The 24,067-nt window shown below is 43.6% G+C and overlaps 2 protein-coding genes and 1 long non-coding RNA gene across 5 annotated transcripts; 1 reads left to right on the plus strand and 2 right to left on the minus strand.

Moving 5' to 3' along the window:
* Positions 1–93: 93 nt before the first annotated feature.
* On the plus strand, positions 94–10,462 carry arhgap30 (Rho GTPase activating protein 30). Its single transcript, XM_058045983.2, has 14 exons — positions 94–192; positions 648–855; positions 921–1,023; positions 1,103–1,247; positions 1,324–1,406; positions 2,546–2,653; positions 2,721–2,839; positions 2,909–3,077; positions 4,687–4,784; positions 4,857–4,928; positions 5,006–5,626; positions 5,688–5,887; positions 8,051–8,610; positions 8,749–10,462. Exons 2-14 carry the CDS (start codon positions 768–770, stop codon positions 9,860–9,862), a joined length of 3,480 nt encoding a protein of 1,159 aa, XP_057901966.2. The 5' UTR covers positions 94–192; positions 648–767; the 3' UTR covers positions 9,863–10,462.
* On the minus strand, positions 1,059–13,745 carry LOC144901292 (uncharacterized). The gene is made up of 3 exons (XR_013629462.1): positions 13,641–13,745; positions 1,227–1,356; positions 1,059–1,151 (listed from the first exon to the last, which is right to left on the minus strand). It is a non-coding gene; the product is annotated as an uncharacterized LOC144901292 (long non-coding RNA).
* A 434-nt stretch (positions 13,746–14,179) lies between these two features.
* On the minus strand, positions 14,180–24,066 carry LOC131098626 (uncharacterized). Of its 3 annotated transcripts, none has more exons than XM_078794775.1 (23): positions 23,967–24,066; positions 23,305–23,361; positions 23,155–23,217; positions 23,002–23,061; positions 22,851–22,919; positions 22,709–22,777; positions 22,512–22,637; positions 22,307–22,372; positions 22,089–22,157; positions 21,230–21,280; positions 20,518–20,586; positions 20,365–20,433; positions 20,234–20,305; positions 20,116–20,151; positions 19,886–19,954; positions 19,740–19,799; positions 19,591–19,665; positions 19,443–19,505; positions 19,145–19,207; positions 17,965–18,039; positions 17,863–17,902; positions 17,736–17,787; positions 14,180–17,661 (listed from the first exon to the last, which is right to left on the minus strand). In XM_078794775.1, exons 1-23 carry the CDS (start codon positions 24,012–24,014, stop codon positions 15,879–15,881), a joined length of 3,204 nt encoding a protein of 1,067 aa, XP_078650901.1. In that variant the 5' UTR covers positions 24,015–24,066; the 3' UTR covers positions 14,180–15,878. The 3 variants fall into 3 exon arrangements, with proteins under 3 accessions (XP_078650901.1, XP_078650900.1, XP_078650899.1); XM_078794774.1 differs by having other exon boundaries at positions 19,591–19,662; positions 21,230–21,283; XM_078794773.1 differs by having other exon boundaries at positions 21,230–21,283.
* Position 24,067: the final 1 nt, after the last annotated feature.

The raw sequence follows: 24,067 nt of genomic DNA on the forward strand, positions 1-24,067 counted from the left end.
CCTGTCGACACACAGAAGGGAAATAGACGCCACTGAGAAGAAGCGACTCTTGGCTGTTCGACGCACGCGCACACCGCCACCAGCAGCAGCATTCAGGAAGTCAGTGGGGGAAGTTTGGTGGTTTCTTGCGTCAGAAAAAAAAAACAAAAAAAATTGTGCTTCACCACGCTTGTATGCCGATGCAGAGTGAAGGTAGGGGTGCAACTTTATTAATAAAAGCTGAAGTTAAATCCTTTCGTTTGGGTGGTGGTGATGGTTTCAAGGAGCAGGTGGGGGGGGGGGGGGGGTCGGACGGAGGGATGTTGAGGTTTGAGTGATTTAACTGTTCAGGTTGTTAACACTTCCGCTACAGCGAGAGAAGTCAGCTAGAGTCAATAATATGCTGACAAAAGCGTGAGGGGTCACACGGGGGCTTGAAAGGATCTTGGTCCTTGGTTTTAGCGGGGTCCAAACCTGCAGAGACTTTGTCGGGATGGGTTTTAAACCTTTTGGGCGCTTGCTTCCTTAAGTCGAGGAAGTCAGAGTCATGGGTGTGGCCTTCCATTTGAATAGGAATCAAATGTATCGGTGGGGGAAGTGGTGAACCGCTTATGCATATAAAGGGCATCGAACTGTGATCCTTGACAACTTGTTCTGGCTTTTTACAGGCTTTCTCAGTCGAAACACGCAATGTGTCAGCAACTCGCACCCAGCGACTAGCAAGACAGCAGCAAGGCATTAACACGAGTCGAGTCTCATACAGTCGGGTGTGAGAGCCAGAAGAGGCCATGAGGAGAGTCCGGAGGAAAATGGCCAACAAGGAGAAGGTGTTTGGTTGTGATCTTCTGGATCACCTGAACACCTCCAGCCAGGATGGTATGTGACAGTCCACGACGACAACAAGCTTGCGACTTAACTTAGCGTCAACTCTTACTGTGTAGTTCCTCAGGTGTTACGTTGCTGCACTGAGTTTGTTGAGCTGCACGGCATCGTGGACGGGATCTACAGGTTGTCTGGCGTTTCTTCCAACATTCAGAAGCTCAGGTGAGGTCTTCCTATACCATCGTGAACACGTATTCCGTATTCAGACGCCACCTTCAAACTTTTGGTTGCCTTGAAACAGGAGCGAGTTCGAGAGCGACGGGATCCCCGACCTCAACAAGGAAGTGTACCTGCAGGACATCCACTGCGTCAGCTCACTGTGCAAAGCTTATTTCCGAGAGCTGCCCAACCCGCTGCTGACCTACCAGCTTTACGACAAGTTTGCTGTTGAGTGGATCCTACACGCTACGTCCACCCGTGGTCAACCAGGTCTCGCTCTGACATCCCTTCTTTCTACTACAGGAGGCTGTGGCTGTCCAGCTGGAGGAGGAGCGTCTGGTAAAAATTAGAGATGTCCTGAAAGAACTTCCAGTGCCGCATTACAGGTTCAGTCCCTAACGACACTATGGTTCCTCACTCGCACTGTGTCACACTTAAATATGTTTCGGATCCTAAATATTAGTCAGTAACAACGCAGAACCCAAGTTGCTTTCAACTTGAGGTCACAAACAGATGACCCGATAGTCTCCTTCAGGATGTTTTGCTATACAGCAGAATCCAAGGCTTCCAAAATGGCCCCAGACCATCACACTACCACCACCATATTTTACTGTTGGTACGATGTTCTTTTTCTGAAATGCGGCATTTACTTTTATGCCGGATGTAATGGGACACACTCCTAAAAACCTTCTTTGGTCTCTTCAGTATTCACACCAGTATTTTCCCAAAGATTTGGGGGATTATCAAGATGTTTTCTGGCAAAATTGAGACGAGAGCTAATGTTTTTGAACAGGGAATAAGAGATTATGCTGTGTTTATTCTATGGCTCACATTAACATGACAACACAAAATGCAGAATAATATGTGCTTTCACTTTTAAGTCCCCAAATATCAGAAAACAACGGTTACTATGGTACCCATTATGTCATTGTATGGTCATATCACCTCGTACTTAGGTACGTGACAAAAAATAAAATAAATTAAAATTTAAAAATATATAAATAAAAAAAAAAACAACTTAAATTATATTATGAAAGCAGGAAGTGAACAAATGTAACAGTTAGTGATTGTGAAAGTATCAGATGGAGGGGGAGGATTTAATAAGCTTTGCTTCTTCCTACTCCTTTTGGACTGGGAACTGATTATGGGATGCATGTTCAAATGAAATTAAACCATTACAAAAAGTCACTAGATTTGTCGCTAGTCGCTTTTCAGACAATATGCCATCAAAGGGGGATTGGAATGTCACCAGATCTAGTGACAAAATTGCCAAGTTGGCAACACTGGAGTCCCAGAGCTTTACAAATGTCCTTAGAACATAAATAAACAACTATGCACCAAACGTGCTTTTTTCCATTGTGGAGTTGCATTATGTTATTTATAAATACTGTACGTTTTTAGGAGCGAGAAGTCAGGTTGAAAAAAAAAACAACATAAAAATATGCCTTTGAGTTAATGTAACAAATATGCAAAAAATACAAAATCAATGTTCTTGTACCGAATCTCTTTGCCTGACTCCTTTCAGGACTCTCGAGTTTTTGATGTGCCACCTTGTCAAAATGGCCTCGTACTCGCCTGAGACCAACATGCATGCCAGGAACCTGGCCATCGTCTGGGCGCCCAATCTGCTCAGGTGTGAATCTCTCTCTTCCTAGTATGTAGATCACACAACACCATTAAGTAGTATTTCAATCATCTAGATCAAAGGACATCGAGGTGTCTGGCTTCAATGGCACTGCCGCCTTTATGGAGGTCAGGATCCAGTCCATTGTGGTGGAGTTCATCCTCACGCATGTTCCTCAGCTGTTTCCCGAACCAGGTAATCACTGACCCCTCAAGGCCTGTGCAGGTGTCCTCCACGTGTACTCATAACATGCACTTCATTCAGGCGTATCATGCAACAGGAGGAAATCCCTTCCCTCCCCAGGGGCCATCATCTCCAGTCAGGAAGAACCCTCATTCAAGTTTCAACCTCCCGTCAACTTTGGGAACATCAGTCCTGGGGATGGTCCTCTTCCAATGAGACCTTACCATGCTATCATAGAAGGCGCTGACAAGTGAGTAGACCGACATATGGTAACGTCCATGCATGTTGTGGAGGAAGCGCCCCCACCCCCTCCACCCACCAGGGGCCCACACTGAATCCGATGGAAGCATTCCGCAATATTGTAATCCATGTTGGCTCGCACTAGATCCGTGTTGTGCAGCTACTGTTGATTCCGCAGTCGGAGCACTCTCTGGTCATGCTAGTGGGAATATTGCGAGCCAAATGGGAAGTCCGGTCCATTTCAAAATAAAACCAGTGTTAGGTGTTTTCATTGCCTGTACTCTGGCTCTATGTCGGAACGGGGTACTAACGGGGTACTAAAGCGTGTGGCAGGTCATCACATCAGATATTCAAAAATCGACAACGAGAATCTCATCTCGAAAGTGGAAAACCAGAGCATTTGGAATGACAGGAATCCACGACAAATACGGCTATCGTTTACCAGAACTTACTGCATACTTATAGGTTATCACATGGTGCCTCGACCTTTGGTCTCGGGCTGATACTGATATTGGGCCTGATACCAGACAAACCATGTGATGATCTTATTATCACGTACTATTTAATCATGAGCTTATTATCACGTACTATTTAATCAAAAGACCATTTTGTTTCCAGAAAATGTTCAGTTTATTACATGTATTATATCTAAACAGTGTAAACACAATAATTGCAAAAATATTTCAACAATAATATTTTATCAACAGTCTTATCTTATAGATGTCTGACTATTAAAGTTCCATTAATCAAGTTTGGGTTTTTTGGTGACTGGAGAAGCACTAGGAATATTTATAGTGTGTGTTCACGCTCGTGTGCTGTTCTCTGATTGGTTGTTTCACGGGCATGATACCAGAGCAGCGCGCTCTGAGTGGACAGCTATGGGGGCTGATACTGGACATGGTTAAACTCTATATTTTATCAGTATCACTGCCCTGGGCTTTGACACAGTATCATTTGGGCCTTTTCCCGTATCATTCATGGGCGGTTTCTAGGGTACAGTAGGGTACAGGGACAATTAATACTGTAGTATGTGATAAGGCTAGTTATCATGTGAACACTCGCCGCAGTGCGTACCGGAGTCAGTGCCAGTGGCACTTTGCCTTGCCGGACTGGTTCAGGACCAGAGCCGCAACGCATTCAGTGTGATCCCAGCCTCCTTCCATGCATCCAGACAAGTTCAGAAAATTTCCAAAATAATTGTATTGTGGGGCGGCACGGCGGTCGAGTGGTTAGCACGCAGACCCAGCTAGGAGACCAGGGTTCAATTCCCACCCTCGGCCATCTCTGTGTGGAGTTTGCATGTTCTCCCCGTGCATGCGTGGGTTTTCTCCGGGTACTCCGGTTTCCTCCCACATTCCAAAAACATGCTAGGTTAATTAGCGACTCCAAATTGTCCATAGGTATGAATGTGAGTGTGAATGGTTGTTTGTCTATATGTGCCCTGTGATTGGCTGGCCACCAGTCCAGGGTGTACCCCGCCTCTCGCCCCAAGACAGCTGGGATAGGCCCCAGCACCCCCCGCGACCCTCGTGAGGAAAAGCGGTAGAAAATGAATGAATGAATTGTATTGTGGAAATTCTACAAGAAGGTTTTTCACGTCATGGTTTTGTTTGTCCCAGGAGGAAAGGCTCATTCAAAGGAAGAAAGTGGATGTCCATCTTCAACATCGGAAGTCGATTCCACGATCCGAGAAGACGGCATAAACACTCGGCCAAAGGTACGTATTTTTCAGCAGGTGAGTGGGACCCAGTGATTGGCTCGTGCTTCAATGGAATTCTTTGTGTTTTAGAAAAAGACAGACCGGTGTTGAGGCCGGCGAGGAGCATGGACTCCCTCAGCATTTCATCATATTCAAATGAAGGTACTGTTCTTCTGTAACTTCATAATCCACAAGTGGCTTGTTCTTTGCTGTGGGTTTCATTCTTCCTTCCATTCCAGCTTCTAGACGCCCTCTGCAAACATCTAATTCCACCAAAATGTCCTCCTTGGAGGCTGCGGTATCTCCTAGTCTAATTGGCCGAAGCGAATATGCTGTGACGTACCGCAGGGGAACGGGACTTGTAAGCGGGGGCACCCAAGGCACTTACACTGCTCTTGACCCTGAGGGTTCGCCAAGCACAGAAATTGACAGCGTACTGTCCAAGTCACCGGGACTCGCCACAAGAGCAGGTCGAAGAGCAGCCATGCACATCACGGGGACCATCACAGTCCCTCTTCATATCACCCCAAACTTGGCCTTGGGCGTGCTGCATGGAGGCGGCAGCGATCGGGTTGTCCATTGTGGGAGGGATACGGAAGGAGGAGAAAAGGCGGAGGTGAAGGAGGAAAGAGACCAAGTGGAGAGGAAGGACAGTGGACGGATGGACTCAAAGATGGAAGAAGTCGGGAAAGTTGAAGATGACAAAGGAGTAACAAACAGGAAGGAAGTCTCGGACGAAGATGTAACTATTTTACTTGACAAAGAAGAAGTGAACAAAAAGGAGATAGAAGATCAACGTGAGTCTAAAGAGGCTCGCACCAAAAGCCTGAGCTCCGATGAGGACCCGTGGGACTCCAACGGTAAGATCCGAGAGTATCATCATGCTTTTTCCCATCTAATCCAAACACGCCTCTCCGGCAGAAACACAAGTACGGCCATCAGATGAAGCAACTGAACACGAACACGACAATGTTCCCAATTCTTCCAACATCCTGGACTCCAATGAGGTGGAGCAGGATGACGACCAGGAGCTGTCGGGCTACGTTCAAAACAACTTTGAATTTCTGGACCAAATGGAATACAGCAGCCTGGATCACATGGACGGCAGCGTTTCCTGTGAGGTATTTGATTTGGTTCTACATACGGTTTTCCATAGAACCGCACGTTGGCCACACAGTCACGAGATCGGGAAGACCTGGGTTTGATTCTCCGCTTGGGCATCTCTGTATGGAGTTTGCATGTTCTCCTCCGTGGGTGTGTGGGTTTTCTCCAGGTTTTCCAGTTTCCTCCCACATTCCAAAAACATGCTAGGTTAATTGTCCATAGGAATGAATGTGGGTGGGAATGGTTGCTTGTCTATTTGCCAAGTTAGCGACTTAGTTGCTATATCTGGTGAGTAATCGGAACCTGCTAGATAGTCTTGTGAAGACTCTTTTGGAAAAAGGAAAGGAGAGCATGTTTGTCGTTCATTTGTAGTTCAATGAACTGTGACACCATGTTTGAGACCAAGTCAAAGTCTGTCTCAAGACTCAAAAACACCCACCTCAAAAGACCAAGATTTTGGTAAAGACTTTGCCTGAGACCAGGAAACCTTTGAATATTTAACAATTCCGGTTTCAATTTCAAATTTTCTGTTTGCCATTCTAACATTTTAGGTCGGGCCACTGTGCTCCTTTTAAAGAAGTAATTCTGGAACCCTGTGGGTGCACAGGAAGTGATGTCATGGGGGTTCAGAGTGGACTTTTAATTTGGGGTCAAGGCCGCCAGTCGCCCCAGAAAGTCGTCTTATTTACACACGGTATTATAAACACTATGCCACCATAGCAACAAGCATTCAAAGCATTCTACATGTTATAAAACATACTTTGAAAGTGAACACTGAAATGTGTTGATCGGGGGGCGGGGGGGGTGCTTAGCAGCAACAAATTACACGATAAAAAGACCCTAAAGACCCCTTTACACTCATTAAGAAGCCAAAGGATAAGCCGGTCCAAAGTTAATGTGGATTTACCATTTTGTGTTGGGTGTTCCCGGGAATGACATCAGCCAAGGCACAGCTCTCATCTTAATAGTAACGGAAGTAAACAAACATGAGAGAATGGATGAGATAGAATATGTTTACATGAGGAGTTTTTCTCTTTCCGAATGAACTTTCCGAAAGCAATGATATCAATGGAAAGGAATATTCCAATCTCTTGTCTACATGCACCGCTATAATCAACTAGAATAGTCAATGGGGCATGCCCAGTAAAACGTAATCATGAACATCACGTGATACCGACTTCCTTGAGATTTTCTTTCACTTGTTGGAATAACTCCGTATTGCCAGTTTTCCGTTCGTCCAGTCTTGAAATTTAGTTTGGATCAAAAATAAACTTTCCGTAGCAGTCCAGTGCCGATTGCTGGCCTCCATTTTTAAAACTGAAGAACGTCTGGATCTGCGTGTTACGTCATATCTGAGCATGCGCTGAAAGAACGCACCCGGGATAAATTTAAACAGGAAAAAATCAAATTCAATCTTGCTAATATTTTATAATTAAAGTCGGGACATGTTTCATATAGATATATATTTTCTTTTTTAATAAAAGTGGACTTGTGAATGGCGTATAGAAGGGTTTAGATTCTGTTCCACAGATGGCGCTAATGCACACGAAAGCTGCTTGCCAACCGCCAATAAACAACAGAAGAAGAAAAACACCACAAAGAAGAACACAGTCTGACAACTTTCCGTTTGAGCGGGTACAAGATACCTTAATCGGATTGGGGAAAGGAATATTCCACCCCGTAAATCCAATTATATATTCATTCGGATTGGCACTTTTCTTTGGGAATGAGGTGTATACAAAGGTTACATTCTTTCCGTTTGAGCAAATAACCCGAATGGAATTGGAATATTTGGGTCCATGTAAACGTGGCTATTGATTAGCGCAGGTTTCAGCGATGTCAATAGTTTGAGGATGGAATTACATGGAAACATGGAATGAAGCCGCGTTTATCCGACAATGGGACTATATTTCTGAACGGGACAGGAGACCATCAGGAATGTGTCGGTGGCTTTTGGAAAACCAGGTTGTGGTGTAGCCAATCAAGTTGGAATTGGGCCCAATAAAACTTGCTCCAGAAACACCTCTGTCTTTAAGACCAAAAGACACAATGTCAATGTTTCCTGTTAGATTCCCGGGATTTTTCTGCCGTTTTTAAAATGTCCCCGTGAGTTTGAATCCTTGTAGCAGGAAACATTTCATGGAAGGTCTACCGTTTCAATCAGCAACCTGTCTTTTCAGATTCCTCTCCACTTCCTGCCAGACTGTCCCTCTCGTGTCAAGGAATTCTCAGTGGAACCTCCTGGACATACCGATAACGAATATGAACTCACGGAGCACGTATCCCATCATGCCGCAGGGGCAGACACAAGCCCGGGTCCTGAATCAAGTGGTCAAAGCCAACTGAAGTCGCGCCGCCGGCTCGGCGTCGATGCAACCGATCGACAAGCAAAATCTCTCAGCTTGCCTCCTGTGACCTCACGAGTGTTCGGACCAGATGAGTGCTGCTCTGACGACGACGATATCGACGACGCCACGGATGACGACATCGCCGATGATTACAGCAGCGAGGAAGACGACAGCTTGCTCGTTAAAAGCCTCCCCCCGGATTTCTTTTTAAACAATCTGTGTGATCTTGAACCGGACGGCGGCGATCAGGCGGGTCAGCAGTGTGAAAGCAGACCAATCCATCCTGACTGCTCTACCAGGAACCAACCAGATGATGGAAACGAGGGCCGAGGGGACGTGGAAGATGGACGGCAGAAAGAGGAGGGACCACAAAACCAAGAGAACAGTCAAAGGTGCTTCTCCTTTTTACCATTTGGTTTTCATTTGGCATGAACCTACAAACGCATGGCCAAGTTCTACCAACCACAAGATCTTCTGTGAAGCCAGCTTCTTTTAGTCAATTTACCTGTCCTGTCTCCTTCTCTCTGCAGGACAACAACACATGAGGATCTCAGCATGATGGAAACTTGTCTGTGTCAAGATGTAAAACCTCTCCCCTTCGAAGAACTGTTGCACCAAAATGTGGAACCCTCAAAGAACGAGGACACAGCTGAGTTGAGCGTTACGGCGTGTGACATACAGGAAGATGAAGGAGAAGAAGTTGTCGGTCATCCTCAGGTCTCCATCTCCTGTGGTGCTCAGAAAGAAACGTCTTCCTTAGAGGAGACCGAAGATGTTTGTGTCGAAGCAGCAGAGGACTTTAAGGAGGACCAGGATGGAGGAGAAGACCCCGAACAAGGCAGAGAAGAAACAGAGTGCCCACTTGACACCAAAAGCAGCATTCCAGAAGCTCTCCCAACAGAAGAAGTCCATTCAGAAAAGACGGAGCTGGGCGACACAATCGAGAAAATCTGGGATGAATTTGAGGAGATCATCTGTGAACTGATCGAGGACGAAGAACGAAAGATGGTTGGAGACCACGAGGATGCTCGGGTTTCTGCCGAGAAGACGCTCAACTTTGAGGCAGAAGCAGCAAACGAGACAAAGTCCAGCGTGGAAGCCGTGAAAGACGAGTTGGAGACAACAGGAAATGACCTTGAGGAAAAGACCAACGTAGCAGAGGAGGGCGATGACGACGCGGCGCCAGAAGACAACAAATGCGGTCTTGAGGAAGCGACGCCAAGTCTCGCCGCCATCAGCCGTGCTGTTCCACAGTCCAAAGAAGCTACGACATTTGAAGAGCGAGGCGCCAGCCAAGGAGGCGTCGGACGGAAGCTGGTCATCTCCAAAGCGCCGAGAGTTTACCAAGTCAAAGCCGTGCCGATGGTCCCCCCGAAACCGCAACACTGCAAGCTAGCGGCCCTGAGCCTTCGACAGCAGCGAGAGAGGAGAGACGCCGACGTTCCGGATGACGACGCAAGGGCCAGGAAAGACAGAGAGCACAGGAGGGACGGCGGTGACGTCGCCTCCAGCAGGGACTCCCTCCGGAGCAGCCCACTCAGCATGTGCTTTGATGAGGCCGTTGCCATAGCAACCATGCGGCGGGAAAAGGAGAAAGAGTGCGAGAGGGAAAGGCAGCGAGAATGGGCGGGAGAAGTTCAGTGAACTTTTTCTACCGCTTATCCTCACGAGGGTCGCGGGGGTGCTGGAGCCTATCCCAGCTGTCTTTGGGTGAAAGGCGGGGTACACCCTGGACTGGTGGCCAGCCAATCACAGGAACATGTACATATGACAGCTTTTTTTTCTTAAAAAAAAGGCATAAACGAGTAAAGTTAACAATAAGTACTTTGTAGGAATCACATTTATTTTTACTATAATATTTCTCAGCCAAGTAGTAGTATGATTGTTTCAGAGCAACGTCGAGGAACATCACATTCACACATGCACAATTCAAAAGGAGTACGAAGACCCTTACAGTATTTAATATATACATTTGACAAAAAGGATACACAGTATAAAGTAAGTATTCATCACTGCTGGTACTAACAGTTAGCCTCATGTCACTGAATGTAATTAGATGGAGTAATACAAATACAAATGGTGTCATTTTAACTATTGATACTTACAGTAATACTTGACAATATGAGATGTGTACATTTGTTTCTATACACGGGACAATTCAGTTTGAGGGGGCGTTGGCAACCCCTCCCTCCCTCCCTGTGCATCTCCTGGGGGTTAATTTGTTATTAAATTGTTCTCACCATGTCTCCCTGTGTCGTATTTTGTCAAGAGTAGAGAACGTGTAGCAATATTTTGATTGATAGCTGATGCAGTCATGAAGAAAAGAAAAGGAAGTGGAAAAACAACTTAAATTAAATGGGAGTAGAAAAATGGGAAAGCATAGCTTGTGCAGTAAAAATAAAAGAATATATGCAAAAGTAAGATTCTAGGTTTGTAGTAGTACACACTAGTAAGTGTACACTGCATAGGCACTACAGACAGTAGTTAGTTACAGTAAGTTTTGTAAAGAAATAAAAGATCTATGAGGTTTGTCAGAGAAGATCCAGGACTCCTCGTGTTGATCACATTGTCCGTCATCGTCCACTACCAGTTCTTGCCACTGGGACCAGACCATCAACCAGTATGTCTACAAAGAGCTTGCGGCAGGACAACATTTAGCATTTGGGGCCCCCAAGGCAAACCTAGACATTGGAGCAAGGGTGTACATTTGCATCCCGACACTGGCAATCGAACAACTAGCTTGCCAACTCCGGTCACAAATCATCAGCTAACTCGACATTATCACATACTACAGTATTAATTAGCCCTGTACCCTACTGTACCCTAGAAACCGCCCATGAATGATACGGGGAAAGGCCCAAATGATACTGTGTCAAAGCCCAGGGCAGTGATACTGATAAAATATAGAGTTTAACCATGTCCAGTATCAGCCCCCGTAGCTGTCCACTCAGAGCGCGCTGCTCTGGTATCGTGCCAGTGAAACAACCAATCAGAGAACAGCGCACGAGTGCTTAGTGCCTAGTGCTTATCCAGTCACCAAAAAACCCAAACTTGATTAATGGAACTTTAATTGTCAGACATTGATAAGATAAGACTGTTGATAAAATATTATTGTTGAAATATTTTTGCAATTATTGTGTTTACACTGTTTAGATATAATACATGTAATAAACTGAACATTTTCTGGAAACAAAATGGTCTTTTGATTAAATAGTACGTGATAATAAGCTCATGATTAAATAGTATGTGATAATAAGATCATCACATGGGTTGTCTGGTATCAGCCCGAGACCAAAGGTCTGATACCTGGCCTGATACCAGACAAACCATGTGATAACCTATAAATATAAGTAGTTACCTCTTTTTGGTCAGGGTGTTTACATTACCGGATGATTTGACATGCTACTGTTTGACTGGCAAATTAAGTAAAGAAAATAAAATTTTTAAGGCAAGATCATGCATATTTCTTTTTTTTTTTTTTTGGTGGGGGTCATGACACCCCTATCCCCTGTGCAAATTGAGTAATGGAATGGAATGGATTGAGTAAGGACCTCAAACAATGCACAACGATGAGCCAATTCAAGAAACAATACAAGCAGTTGATGTTTGCTAAATACAAGGATGAAGAGTCTTGAACCAGTCATGATGTGCTATATATATCACTATATTGACACTTACTATGGTACCCATTATGGCATTGGATGCTCATATCACCTCCTACTTCGGTACGAGGTACATTATTAAAAAAATAAAAAAAACTTAAACTGTATTATGGAAAGCAGGAAGTGAACAAATGTAACAGTTAGTGATTGTAAAAGTACCAGATGGAGGGGTAGGATTTAATAAGCTTTGCTTCTTCCTACTCCTTTTATACATGTGGAACTGGGAACTGATTATGGGATGCATTCAATTGTAATCTGATGCATGTTCAAATGAAATAAAACCATTACCATTACCAATTACACGCTTGCTACTTAGAACCGACATCAATGTTAAACTTTATCATGATGGCTAAACTTTGCCCTTACATTTGGTATGAAAAGAATAAGCAGAATTCAACCATCAGGACTCTTCCATGCTTTTTTCACTGTTTGACTCTCACCAGACACTTGGCCTCATCTAACTTGAAATGATGAACATACGTGAATTTGGCTTGGGACATCTTGGTGTCCAGCTTGTAGTCAAACCAGCTAGTAACCACAGCAACACCCCCCTTGTCCTCCAACATCCTTTCTGGTTACTGTCCTCACCTACAGTACTGGAGGTCCAAACTTGCTATATCTTGGCATCCTGTCTATCGCCTCATTCCCAATAACATTTTCAGACATGCTCGGAAACTCATCTTCTGAATTTAGTAGGAAAACAATCACTTCATCACTCTTGACCTCTTATGTATTGCTTGCATATTAAACATGACATTTATGAAGACTTCATACAAAGAAGTAAACACACTAGATTTCTAAACTTACAGCTTAATTAATCAAATTCCTGAGTTTGGATAACTCATTTACCGTACACTCAGTATGATCACATTTTGTACAAAAAATATAATAAAATGTATCATGAATACATAACTTACATCATATTTTGCCTATGCAAATGTACACAAAAGCTTGTTTCTTGATATAGGGCCGGGGGTGCTGGAGCCAATCCCAGCTGTCTTCAGGCAAGAGGCGGGGTACACCCTGGACTGGTGGCCAGCCAATCACAGGGCACATATAGACAAACAACCATACACACTCACATTCATACCTATGGACAATTTGGAGTCGCCAATTAACCTAGCATGTTTTTGGAATGTGAGAACCCATGCATGCACGGGAAGATCATGCAAAGTCCACACCAGAAGCGGAGCCTACCAACAGGCCGGCATTTGCCTGGGGCCCCGGTTTTGGGAGCTTTAATTCCATTTTATTCAACAAGTGTTCCAATTTGCTGTAATCGTATAGTGTATTGGTTCCAATGCACATTTTATAATTTGTTTCATAAGTGTACTGACAATAAAACAATGAAATCTTTTGTAAATACAAATTACATTACATGAAAAGTACACTTTTACGTGATGTCCCAGAACACATCTCACGTGGCCATCATGAATGCCGCTGCATTACGTGCGCGTGCTACACAAAATGGGCCCAGCAGTTAGCATAAGCTACATAGCAACAAGTGGAAGGAGCACACCGAGAACAAAATGGCTACAACGGTGTCAAATATTCCCTGGAACAAATAGTTTAACAGAGGAATGACAGGTGAACGTCGACTTACGTCGGGATAACATACATTGCTCATGAATTAATAGTGTACCATGAAATAATAAAAAAATAGTTCAAAGAAAGTGTATTAAAGTCTACAAAACCTAATTCCAAAGTGCAGTACGGGCTCATATTTATTCGCGAATACTTTATCGAAAATGAGTACTCACGTTTGCAACTTTGAATCCACGGTGTGATGATCATATTCTTGAGCTTGCCAGCTTTCACTCAATCAAGGAACAGATGTGAAACGTCAGGTCTTGATTGTGATTGGTTCGTCAGCAGCCAATCATGAACCAGAAATCCTGACATGTCCAAATCCTTTTTTTTAAATCAGAGACGCAAATATGTCATTTGCACCCGCATAGCGTTACGATGAAATACTACAAAAAACTAAAGTCTTTTCTACAGAAAATGTGAACGAAATTGTGTAAATCCAAATCCATCACACTGTATGACTCTTTTATCTTGTAGCTGTGTATTCTATCTATCTATTTATGTAGTTAGCTAGCTAGCATAGTTGTAGTTGATTGTAATGGGCAGCGGATAAATGATCGGTTTCCATTTATGGTCACTGTGGCTCAATTTATCCAGGAAAGTGTAATATGTTCTGACATAAATTGTCACGGATATTTATTCTGTGGAGTCTCCTTATCTGCTCTCTTATCTCAATCAGTATAACCAAATTATCCCATCTTAATCCCTCATTCAACAGGCCCCTTTATTCCCAATCCAAATGACAATACAGTACAGTGTGATCACAGTATAAGAACACAGAAACATAGTAGCAACAATATTATAACGATAAAAGGAAAATGTATGTAGAATTCTGCTAGACATAATATAGTACATAACAGTCTTTGTTTTTTAACGGAATCCCACCAAATAAAATATCAGTACAACAGGTAGCAGATGGATTAAATATCTTAAAATATGTAACTTTTCACAAAGTATTCTTCTAGAATAACTCAAAAAATCATTCATTCATTCATTTTCTACCGCTTTTCCTCACGAGGGTCGCGGGGGGTGCTGGAGCCTATCCCGGCTTTTGGGCGAGAGGCGGGGTACACCCTGGACTGGTGGCCAGCCAATCACAGGGCACATATAGACAAACAACCATTCACACTCACATTCATACCTATGGACAATTTGGAGTGGCCAATTAACCTAGCATGTTTTTTTATGGAATGTGGGAGGAAACCGGAGTACCCGGAGAAAACCCACGCATGCACGGGGAGAACATGCAAACTCCACACAAAGATGGCCGAGGGTGGAATTGAACCCTGGTCTCCCAGCTGTGAGGTCTGCGCGCTAACCACTCGTCCACCTCCTCCAAAAAATCAAAATATCTCAAATACCGTACACAACAATCCAGTGCATCGCATGTTTTCAGCTTCCATTGTGTAGCGATCCTTGCACCACGGGGCCGTGCATTATCATGCTTCCATATGAGGTTCTGCTTGTGGATGAATGACACACCAATGAGCCTCAGGCTCTCGACTTTCAAAATGGCCTCAATACAGTCAGATGAAGCCGTGTTGTGGATAGACTGGCCCATGGTGACAGCGGGATTGTGGGATGGACAACAAATACAGGTGCATTTTATTGATGGCATTTTTATATTGTATTTATTTATATATATATATGAATTATTATTATTATTTATATATTTTTTTATTTGTATTTTTAGATTTTTTAAAATATATTTTTTATATTTGTCAATATTATATATTATATATTATTATTTTATATTATGTTTAGGGCGGCATGGCAGTCAAGTGGTTAGCGTACAGACCTCATAGCTAGGAGAACCAGGGTTCGATTCCACCCTTTTGCATGTTCTCCCCGTGCATGCATGGGTTTTCTCCGGGTACTCCGGTTTCCTCCCACATTCCAAAAACATGCTAGGTTAATTGGCCACTCCAAATTGTCCATAGGTATGAATGTGAGTGTGAATGGTTGTTTGTCTATATGTGCCCTGTGATTGGCTGGCCACCAGTCCAGGGTGTAACCCGCCTCTCGCCCGAAGACAGCCGGGATAGGCTGAAGCACCCCCCGTTTGTGAGGAAAAAGCGGTAGAAAATGAATGAATATTATGTTTATATTTTTGTTGAGTGTAAAAATGCACTAAATGCACTATTCTGTGCATATACAAGGTTTAGCGGTGTCAGTAGTTCATATATTGCACTAAGATATAAAATAATCCAGTTTAGTCCTCTGATTATTTACAATCTTTCATTTTTGACTCTCACAAGAATTTGGTATAAAATCGTTGAGACAAATGAGGGCGCAGTGAAACATTTTCCATTAACCCCCAAAATGTCCGTTTCTTTACTCATCCCAGTGTGACTTTTGGTCTAAAATGAGAAGAGGACCAAATGAAACAAGCAGTGTAAACAGTTTCAAATCTAAATGTAGAGTCCATCATCAAGCAGGACGCTGGAACGATGGCGGGACTCTCGGTCACTTTGTTTACTTCCTCGCCTCTCTTGGTCGCTTCCTCTCCACCGACGCTCCTCGTCCTCCTCCTCCCTTCTCTCAGACTTCCTCCGAGTGCTCTCGATTTGGCTTCGTCTTCTTTCCTCGCTGCTGTCCTCCGCTCGCCCGTGATGACTCCTGCGGCTGCCGGATGTGTGTTCCCTCCCGCTGGTTCTGTGGCTCCTATGCGATTCTCTCCGAACGTCGCTTTTTCCATGTCCTTCCCTCGTCGGTGCCCGCTCCAGATTCCTCTGCGAAGAGTCCCTTCTTTCTTGGTTTCCTCTTGTTTTGTCTCTACTTCCTGTTTCTGTCATACGGTCGTTGACTCCCCTTTCCCAAACCGGCTTCATGTTGCCTTGGCCGTTGGTAGATCCGCCTTCGTGATTGGCTGGCTCGCTCAAACGTGTCCTCGTGCTCCCACTGTGCGGACTCCTAGTCATCCCTCCATCTTCCCTGTGGATTTGCTCCCGTTCTGGATTGGTGCTCCTTTTGGAGTCTCCAGTTCTGCTGGGAGGTTTGATTTCTATCGGTTTGTCAACAGCTTTTTTACACACGTTTGTTTCGTGTTTTTCCTGTTTCTCCTTCCAAGCTGCGATTCGGTTCTCCGTCTCTTTGTCCTGTTTATCCTTCTTCTTTGTACCTTCCTTCTTCTTCTTATCTCCTGACTCCTTCTCCTCTTCTTCCTCCTCCTCGTCCTCGTCCTTTCCCTTGATACTTCTGGTCTCCTTGTCCTTCTCCCAATCTTTACTCTTCTTCTCCTCCTCAATCTTTTTGTCCAGTTTCTCCTCCATAAGGTCCAACTCCTGCTCCAGCTCGGCCAGCTTCTTGGGATCCGACTCCAAGTCGTCATCCACTTCTTCCTCCACCTCTTCAATCTCCTCGTACTCCTCCACCTCGATGCCATCCATGGTCTTCTGCAGCTGCGTCTTGACCTTGTTCAGCTCCAGGAGACCGTCCTGCAGGTCTTTGCACACGTCCCTGATCTTGGTGGCGAATTTGGTCTTGGCGCCTTTGCGGAGCTCGTGGGAATCCTTGGCGAGGAAGAAGACGTCAAGAGCCAGGAAGAGTGCCGACATCACTCCCGTGGTGACGCTGATGGCCTGTGCGGCTTTGGCGGCGCCGCCCGCCGCTCCCAGGACTTGCACTGTGCTGATGAGCTTGTCCGTGTTGATCATCAGGGCTTTCCCAGCCCGGCCGCCTTCCTTCATCACATGCTTGATGTTGTGGTTCAGGGCCTTCTTGCTGGCGCTCTGCGAGTACTTCTCAAAGTCCCACTCCTGCAGCGTGTCCATACCCTCCTGCACAAACTCCAAACATTCCCGGATGTCCTTGATTTGCTCCTGGTAGCCCTGGATCATCTTCTCTACCTTCTTGCGGTCCATGTTGGAGTGAACCGTGTCTGTGATGTTGGCCGTGGCCGACGTGATGCTTCCCGCCGTGGCCACGCCGATGCCCACCGCTGTGACGATGATGGAGGCTCCGAACGTGAACGGTGCCAGGATGAGACCCGTGATGGTGGTCAAGCTGCCGGCCACGCTGGCCACGCCTCCTCCCACGGCGGCCGACACGGTCTTCTTGTGAAACTGGTCGGCGGCGTCGGCTACGGCTAAGAGCTCCAAGATGGAATGCTGCAAGGATGCCCCCCGCTGGTTGAAGAGGTGCACAAATAGACGCGCGCCCATGTAGACACGGTCGGCTGCCTCCTCCATCGCTCTGCAGGGACGAAGAGGACGCTCAGTGACCACTTCATTAGGTACACCTACCCACCTAGCAAAGCATCCACATACAACTGCTCCTCATCGTCTTGGAAGTTGGCCGCCTCGTTCCACTCGGCCCAGCCTGGTGGGCAGGAAATGAACGTCAGACACATCAGACATACATGTCAAAATAAAAGCCTATGATGTCAAACTTCACCTTCTACATTTTTCCACCAGTCCAACAGGCCGTCGTCCTCCTGTAGAGGAAACATGGCAGTCAAGACATGCAACCTTATTATGTCAAATAACACACACACACCTCCTCTGATTCTAGAGGGTTGCCCTCCGTTGGGAACGCCGCCATCTCCACCTGCTGGACCTCCACTGTGCTCTCCTGGGAAGAAATCAAGTAAACTTCTTTTCGTACTCGAATGACAGTAAAGAATGGTTGGCTTTTGGGTTGGAGCTAGGCTCAGGATCAGGCTCAGGGTTAGGCTCAGGGTTAGGCTCAGGATTGGTAATGGTTTAATTTCATTTGAACATGCATCAGATTACAATTGAGTGCATCCCATAATCAGTTCACAGTTCCACATGTCCAAAAGGAGTAGGAAGAAGCAAAGCTTATTAAATCCTACCCCTCCATCTGGTACTTTTACAATCACTAACTGTTACATTTGTTCACTTCCTGCTTTCCATAATACAGTTTAAGGTTTTTTTTGTTTGTTTTTTTTAATATGTGATATGAGCATCCAATGACATAATGGGTACCATAGTAACTGCCAATATATTGATATATATATAGCAAGATTAGAGCAAGGGTTAGCTAACCAAAAGCAGTTTTGACAACATACTTCCAATATAGTATTTGGAACCCTCCTTTTTATTTCGTAAATTATTTGCACAGGAAGTCAGTGTGTGCACATTTTAATGCTATTTACCAAGACATTATCGTTGTCGTTATGTTGCTGCTTAGCGATAATGATGCAGTGTTTCCCATATATTAATTCATTGAATTACATTTAGCCCAACCTGTTCGCATTCTCACGTTATATTATATTCAACACATGATAACACACCTGTGTGCCAAAGAATTTGAACACATAGCAGGAGGGATCGGTGTTGCCATCTTAGCGACATTGTGGTTACATTTAGTAAGCAATGAGACCCCTTCTTTTTGGAAAAAAAAGCCACAAATCCTGAGTCTTTTGCTACTGTAGGCCCCCCTTTTTTCCAAAATTGACAATAACCCCAATCTACCGCCGCCAAAAACAAATTGTAGCCCTGCGGGAACACTAATACTCCAGCTAATGCCACCATAAACAGACTTATTTTTCATAGAAATGACCTTTGGTTCTCTAATTCGATGTGGACAAAGCCAATAACAATAAGAACACCATGGAGATAACATAAACAGGACCCACTTTAGCAAGTTCCACTGCAATATTGAACCTTTCAATCCTTTTCCATTGCCTCCTATGGGAACAGTCAACCAAGCTAACCTGTGAAGGGGTCATCTCCTGCAGCTCCATGCTCTCCTCAATGATGGGAATCTTTTCTTCCGCCTGTGGTGAAACGCAACAAAAAAAAAGTCACTTAAATGGAAAGGAATATTGTAGCAATGCTAATTGCTAGCACGTATATGCGATTTTCCATGCCAACTAGCATCACGCTAACACATGCGTTAAATGCATTTTGTTTATGTTGAACTCAAACGGCTCTGTTTCCATGAAATATAAGATATCGGCCTTCATGACCTTCATGTATTCAGAGAAGACAGCACAAAGGATGAGCGTCTACCTGTGATGGCATGTTAAGTTTGGGTATCCTGGGAAGAGTAGTCTTGACTCGGAACGATACGATCTGAGGGACGAGAGAGCGTTACAACGATGGTTGAGATCCATCCATGAGATAACTCTTTGGTCATTCTGCCGGAGCAAACACTCACTCGTTTCTTCTTCCTGATGGTCCTCCTGCGTTTCAGGCCGCCTCCAGCTGGTGGTTCTGCGTTCTCATTGTCCTGCTGTGAACATCAATAACTCGTTAGCATCGTATGTTACTATATAAGTCTTTTACATCTCTTAATTAACACCACACCTGTCTGTCAGCGGCTTTGGGCGTCCACTTGAACATCCCGGCAAAGCCTCCTTTTTTCTCCTAACAACAAAAACACAAAATAAGTCATTATTAACATACTTTAGTGACAATCCTCACTGGATTGTACTGAGACTGCTAACACTCACCTTTGTGGTGGTTCCTGCTTCTAGGAGATTATCATTACTGCCTGGTAGTTCGTCTCCTGACCTATCGCCCTTTCAAGAAAAACGAAAATTAAATGCAACTGGAAAAATGCACTAAAAGCCACTTTTGATGAATTATTGAATTGTGCTCATTTAGCATCCATCCATGTATGAAGTTGACTTGCCACACATTCAATCTAAGCATCAGGTCATGAAACCACTTGGACACTTACTGTGTCGGACATCTCCTTGGTGTCACTGAGAGGATCCTACAAGCAGAAGATGGCTTTGGCAAAAATTCTTTGTTTGTTTATGATTTATTGAGCAAAGGGGATCAAAGGATGACGTCACCTTGGTGGTAACGGAGCGCGGCGCTGGTTTAGGCGACTTTTTGAAGATTCCAGCAAAACCTCCACTCTTTTCCTAGGAACAAACATTTAGACTGGGTCACAAAAAGGGAAAACCGTGACAATGATTTCTACCTTGGGTACATTTTCTTCCGTCAGGTTTTCATTGCTGGCTGATAACTCTTTCTCCTTGCTGTTTGCCTCCTGCAGAGTGACGACAATAACAATAAGAATATAACATATATAGTAAGAATATAACAACAACAATTTATTGCAATAACAATGCACCTCATTAGCTGAACCCTCCTCGGCTGCTTTTGGAGCTTTCTTGAACATGCCGCTGAAAATGCTTTTCTCCTTGAAAACAATGCACTTATTACTTCATGAGCTGATTGCTGAAATTGAATGTCCTCAAAATAAAAATAAAATTTATTTCTAAATTAAAAAAAAATCAAATTAAATATTTAATAAGTAATACAATGCCATTTTAAAAGTAAAATAAAAAACGTAATTAAAAAAACTAAATATAATTTAAAAAATCTAATTCAACTTGTAACAATAAAATAAATCTATTTACTCAAATAAAATGAAAACCTAATTTAATTAACATTGAAGTGATTGCAGTGGTATTTATACATAGAATAAAATACAATAAAACCACTTCATAAAATATAATTTTAAATAAAAATGTAATTTAATAAGTAATAAAATGCCATTTAAAAAGTAAAATAAACACTAATTAAAAAACTAAATATAATTTAAAAAATCTAATTCAAATTGTAACAATAAAATAAATCTATTTACTCAAATAAAATGAAAACCTAATTTAATTGACATTGAAGTGATTGCAGTGGTATTTATACATAGAATAAAATACAATAAAACCACTTCATCAAATATAAGTTTAAATAAAAATGTTATCAAAAATTCTGTCAAATTAAAATCAAATTGAAAAAATGAAAATGTAGTTTAAAATGAAATTAAAACGTTCTCATAATACCTTGGGGTTGGTGCTTTCAGATAGATTGTCATTACTGGATGTCTTCTCCTTCTTCTGCAATAAAGAGTTTGTGATGTTTTGGTTGAAGGACAATTTCTTGCTCAAAAAATATGCATGCTAAAAAGTGGGGCTGGGCATGGAGTCTCAAGCATCATGACAAACATACCCCCTCAAAAGACATCACAATTGCTCGGCGTTGCTTTCCCTCCCGACGTATCACTGCTCATCCACGGTTGTGTATGTGTTCAGCAGTGTTTACATCTCGCGTCACAGACACACATACACAACAATGGACGCGCAGTGATACGACAGGAGAGAATGTAACGCAGAGCGATTGTGATTTTTCGTGACGCAGATGTATTACTCTTTTGAACGCATATTGTTTTGAGAAGCCAAACTCTTTACTGAAGTGGCTCAAACAACTAGCCGGTACTATGTTGCAATCGGAACTCGGCTCACGGGATGAAGTCGTGGGTAAGTCACTATTGATGCAGTACACTGTTGATGGGGAATGAGAGACAGGGCTTTCAATATTTGTGCAGACCAGAATTTGTTGTACTTGCATGAAATTTGACTCTTAAATACACGCGTATGCTTCACTGTTGTCCATTTGGTTGCATTTCACTGGTTTCAGTTTTGAGTTCAGTCTGTACAGTAGAAAAATATAGATCATCATTATCAGTCTCTCAATAGGATTTTAAATTGGGGTGGTGCTGAAAAAAAAATTGTGCAAACTTTTATTACACTGCCTTTGAAAAGCATCGGAATTGAGAATCGTTTGGTACTGGAATCGAAATCGGAAATATTGAAAACCCTACTAAAAAGTTCACTTCCTGCAATGACGTTACAGCTAACTCACCCCTGCAGCCTCGTCATCTCTCGATGCTTTTGCTGTTTTCTTGAGTCCACTGAAGAGTGCGCCTTTCTCCTTGAGGGGAAAACATGCAAAACGAGACATACAGTATATAACAGTTGAGAGTTCTAAGCCTTATAGTTGTGGAAGTGTGCAATCTGTATGAACCCGAGCAATTGCAAGCACTTATGGAGGTTTATTTTGGTGACAGAATTGATACTGACCTCATCGAGCAGGTTGTCAATGCTGCCTGATCTTTTGAAGATACCAGCAAGGCCTCCTCCTTTCCCCTGAAACACACATTTTGAGAGGAAATGACTCAAATCAAATTTACAGGCTAGTTTATAAACATTTAAAATTAAAAAATAACATTAATACGTTTAATTCCAACCACAAATACAGCAAATAAAGAAGGGAAGAACTTGAAACCTTTGGGACAGGTTCTGACAAGTTTTCACAGCTCCCAGATTTCGGAGTTTCACTCTTTAGGTCTGTTTCAGAGCCCTCTGTTGTCTTCTGGGGCTTCTTGAACATGTAGCTGAAAATGTTTTTGTCCTGAAAAAGAGTTGGAGTCAGTGAAAGCACCACTCTGAGGCCATTGGAGCACAGAGGCTTTGCTTAGTCACCTTGGTGGCGTTCTTCTCCCCCACATCTTCACTACCCACCCCTGTCGGCTCCTTGTCCTCTTCCCCATCCTGAAATTGAATGCCGCTGCTTAAATGTGAGCGATTAAAAGACGAAACACGGCAAATGTAACAAAACACTCACCGATGAGTCGGACTTCTCTCTCTTGGGTTCCTTTTTGAGGAAGCCCCCAAACAGACCTCGGTCTTTCTCCTGATGCCAAAGGAAACACAACATTAAGGAGGAAGAGCAGACAGCATTGAGGATTCAACAGGAAACATTCCCAAAGGCGTACCGCTTTGCCCTCAGAGGAATTCTCACTGCTGGCTGGTTTTTTATCCCTCACGGTCTCATCCTGCAACGCAAGATGAAGTCACCATGATGATCATGTGTGGGGAAGCGAGAGCATCCTCATTCTTGTTCCTCTTAAACAAATGTCCACCTTTACCTCATCAGGCTGAGTGGCTTTGGCAGCCTTTTTGAATATTCCGCCAAATATTCCACCTTTTTCCTGGAAGACAACCATGTGCGTTTAAGAGTCTTCGTGCGGTTCCCTGGCTTGCATGATCGTTCTCTGAAGAAGCAGGAATCAACTCACCTTGGAATTTTCCTCTGATGTTCCGTCTCCGTTTGTAGAGTGCTTATCATCTTGTGGCTGTTAGTTGATGAGAAGTATTTCACATAAATGTCACAATAAAAGATGATCTTATACGTATATCATGACTAAGGATCGACCGATATGGTTTTTTTGCGGCCGATACCGATTGTTTTCCATCACCCTTAGCCGATGGCTGATTTTGCTTGGGTCGATATTGTTTTTGATCCCTCAATTTACATGAAAAAATGACCATGATAACAAATATCACAGGTCTCATGTTTAAACAAATATTTATTGAAATGTAAACAGTGAACACAATAGGATTCAGCTTTCTTAAACACACATTTAAACAGCATTATCAACTTTAAAAGAAATAAATATTCAACCATGTGCAAAAAATTTCTGTCGTACTTTAAATTTATCTAGCATCGATGTGATGACTGCTCTTCCGCAGCATGACGCTCCCCCCCCCGCCTCCACACACACAAACACATCACACTGACACAATTTAGTACCGGGTACCGGGTACCGCGACTACGTATGTTGCATAGTCCAATACATCGGCGAACCCACGCGCGTATCGGCAGGCCGATGTATCGGTCGATCCTTTATCATGACACCTCATAAATTTACTCTCAATCCTCGGTTGAGAAGCTTCTTACCTCCTCTGTGTTTGGGACATCAGTGGTTCGGGTGGACTTTTTGAACATGTTGCCAAACGCTCCTCCTTTCTCCTGAAATACACATGAGCAGATATTAAACA

This window comes from Doryrhamphus excisus, linkage group LG11 (genome assembly GCF_037039965.1).
Source record: "Doryrhamphus excisus strain RoL-2023G ecotype Guam linkage group LG11, RoL_Dexc_Guam_v1.1, whole genome shotgun sequence".
NCBI classification, from domain to species: Eukaryota; Metazoa; Chordata; class Actinopteri; order Syngnathiformes; family Syngnathidae; genus Doryrhamphus; species Doryrhamphus excisus.

What these genes read in the sequence shown, in the direction of transcription:
- LOC131098626 (XM_078794773.1), bottom strand. Translation starts at nt 24,014, where the DNA reads ATGTTCAAAAAGTCCACCCGAACCACTGATGTCCCAAACACAGAGGAG. An exon ending in AAGCAGGAACCACCACAAAG is followed by an intron (nt 19,800 to 19,885) that starts GTGAGTGTTAGC and finishes TTTTGTTGTTAG; the next exon opens with GAGAAAAAAGGAGGCTTTGC. An exon ending in CAAGACGATGAGGAGCAGTT is followed by an intron (nt 17,662 to 17,735) that starts GTATGTGGATGC and finishes TCGTCCCTGCAG; the next exon opens with AGCGATGGAGGAGGCAGCCG.
- arhgap30 (XM_058045983.2), top strand. Translation starts at nt 768, where the DNA reads ATGAGGAGAGTCCGGAGGAAAATGGCCAACAAGGAGAAGGTGTTTGGT. An exon ending in TGGGCGCCCAATCTGCTCAG is followed by an intron (nt 2,654 to 2,720) that starts GTGTGAATCTCT and finishes TCAATCATCTAG; the next exon opens with ATCAAAGGACATCGAGGTGT. An exon ending in AACCAAGAGAACAGTCAAAG is followed by an intron (nt 8,611 to 8,748) that starts GTGCTTCTCCTT and finishes TTCTCTCTGCAG; the next exon opens with GACAACAACACATGAGGATC.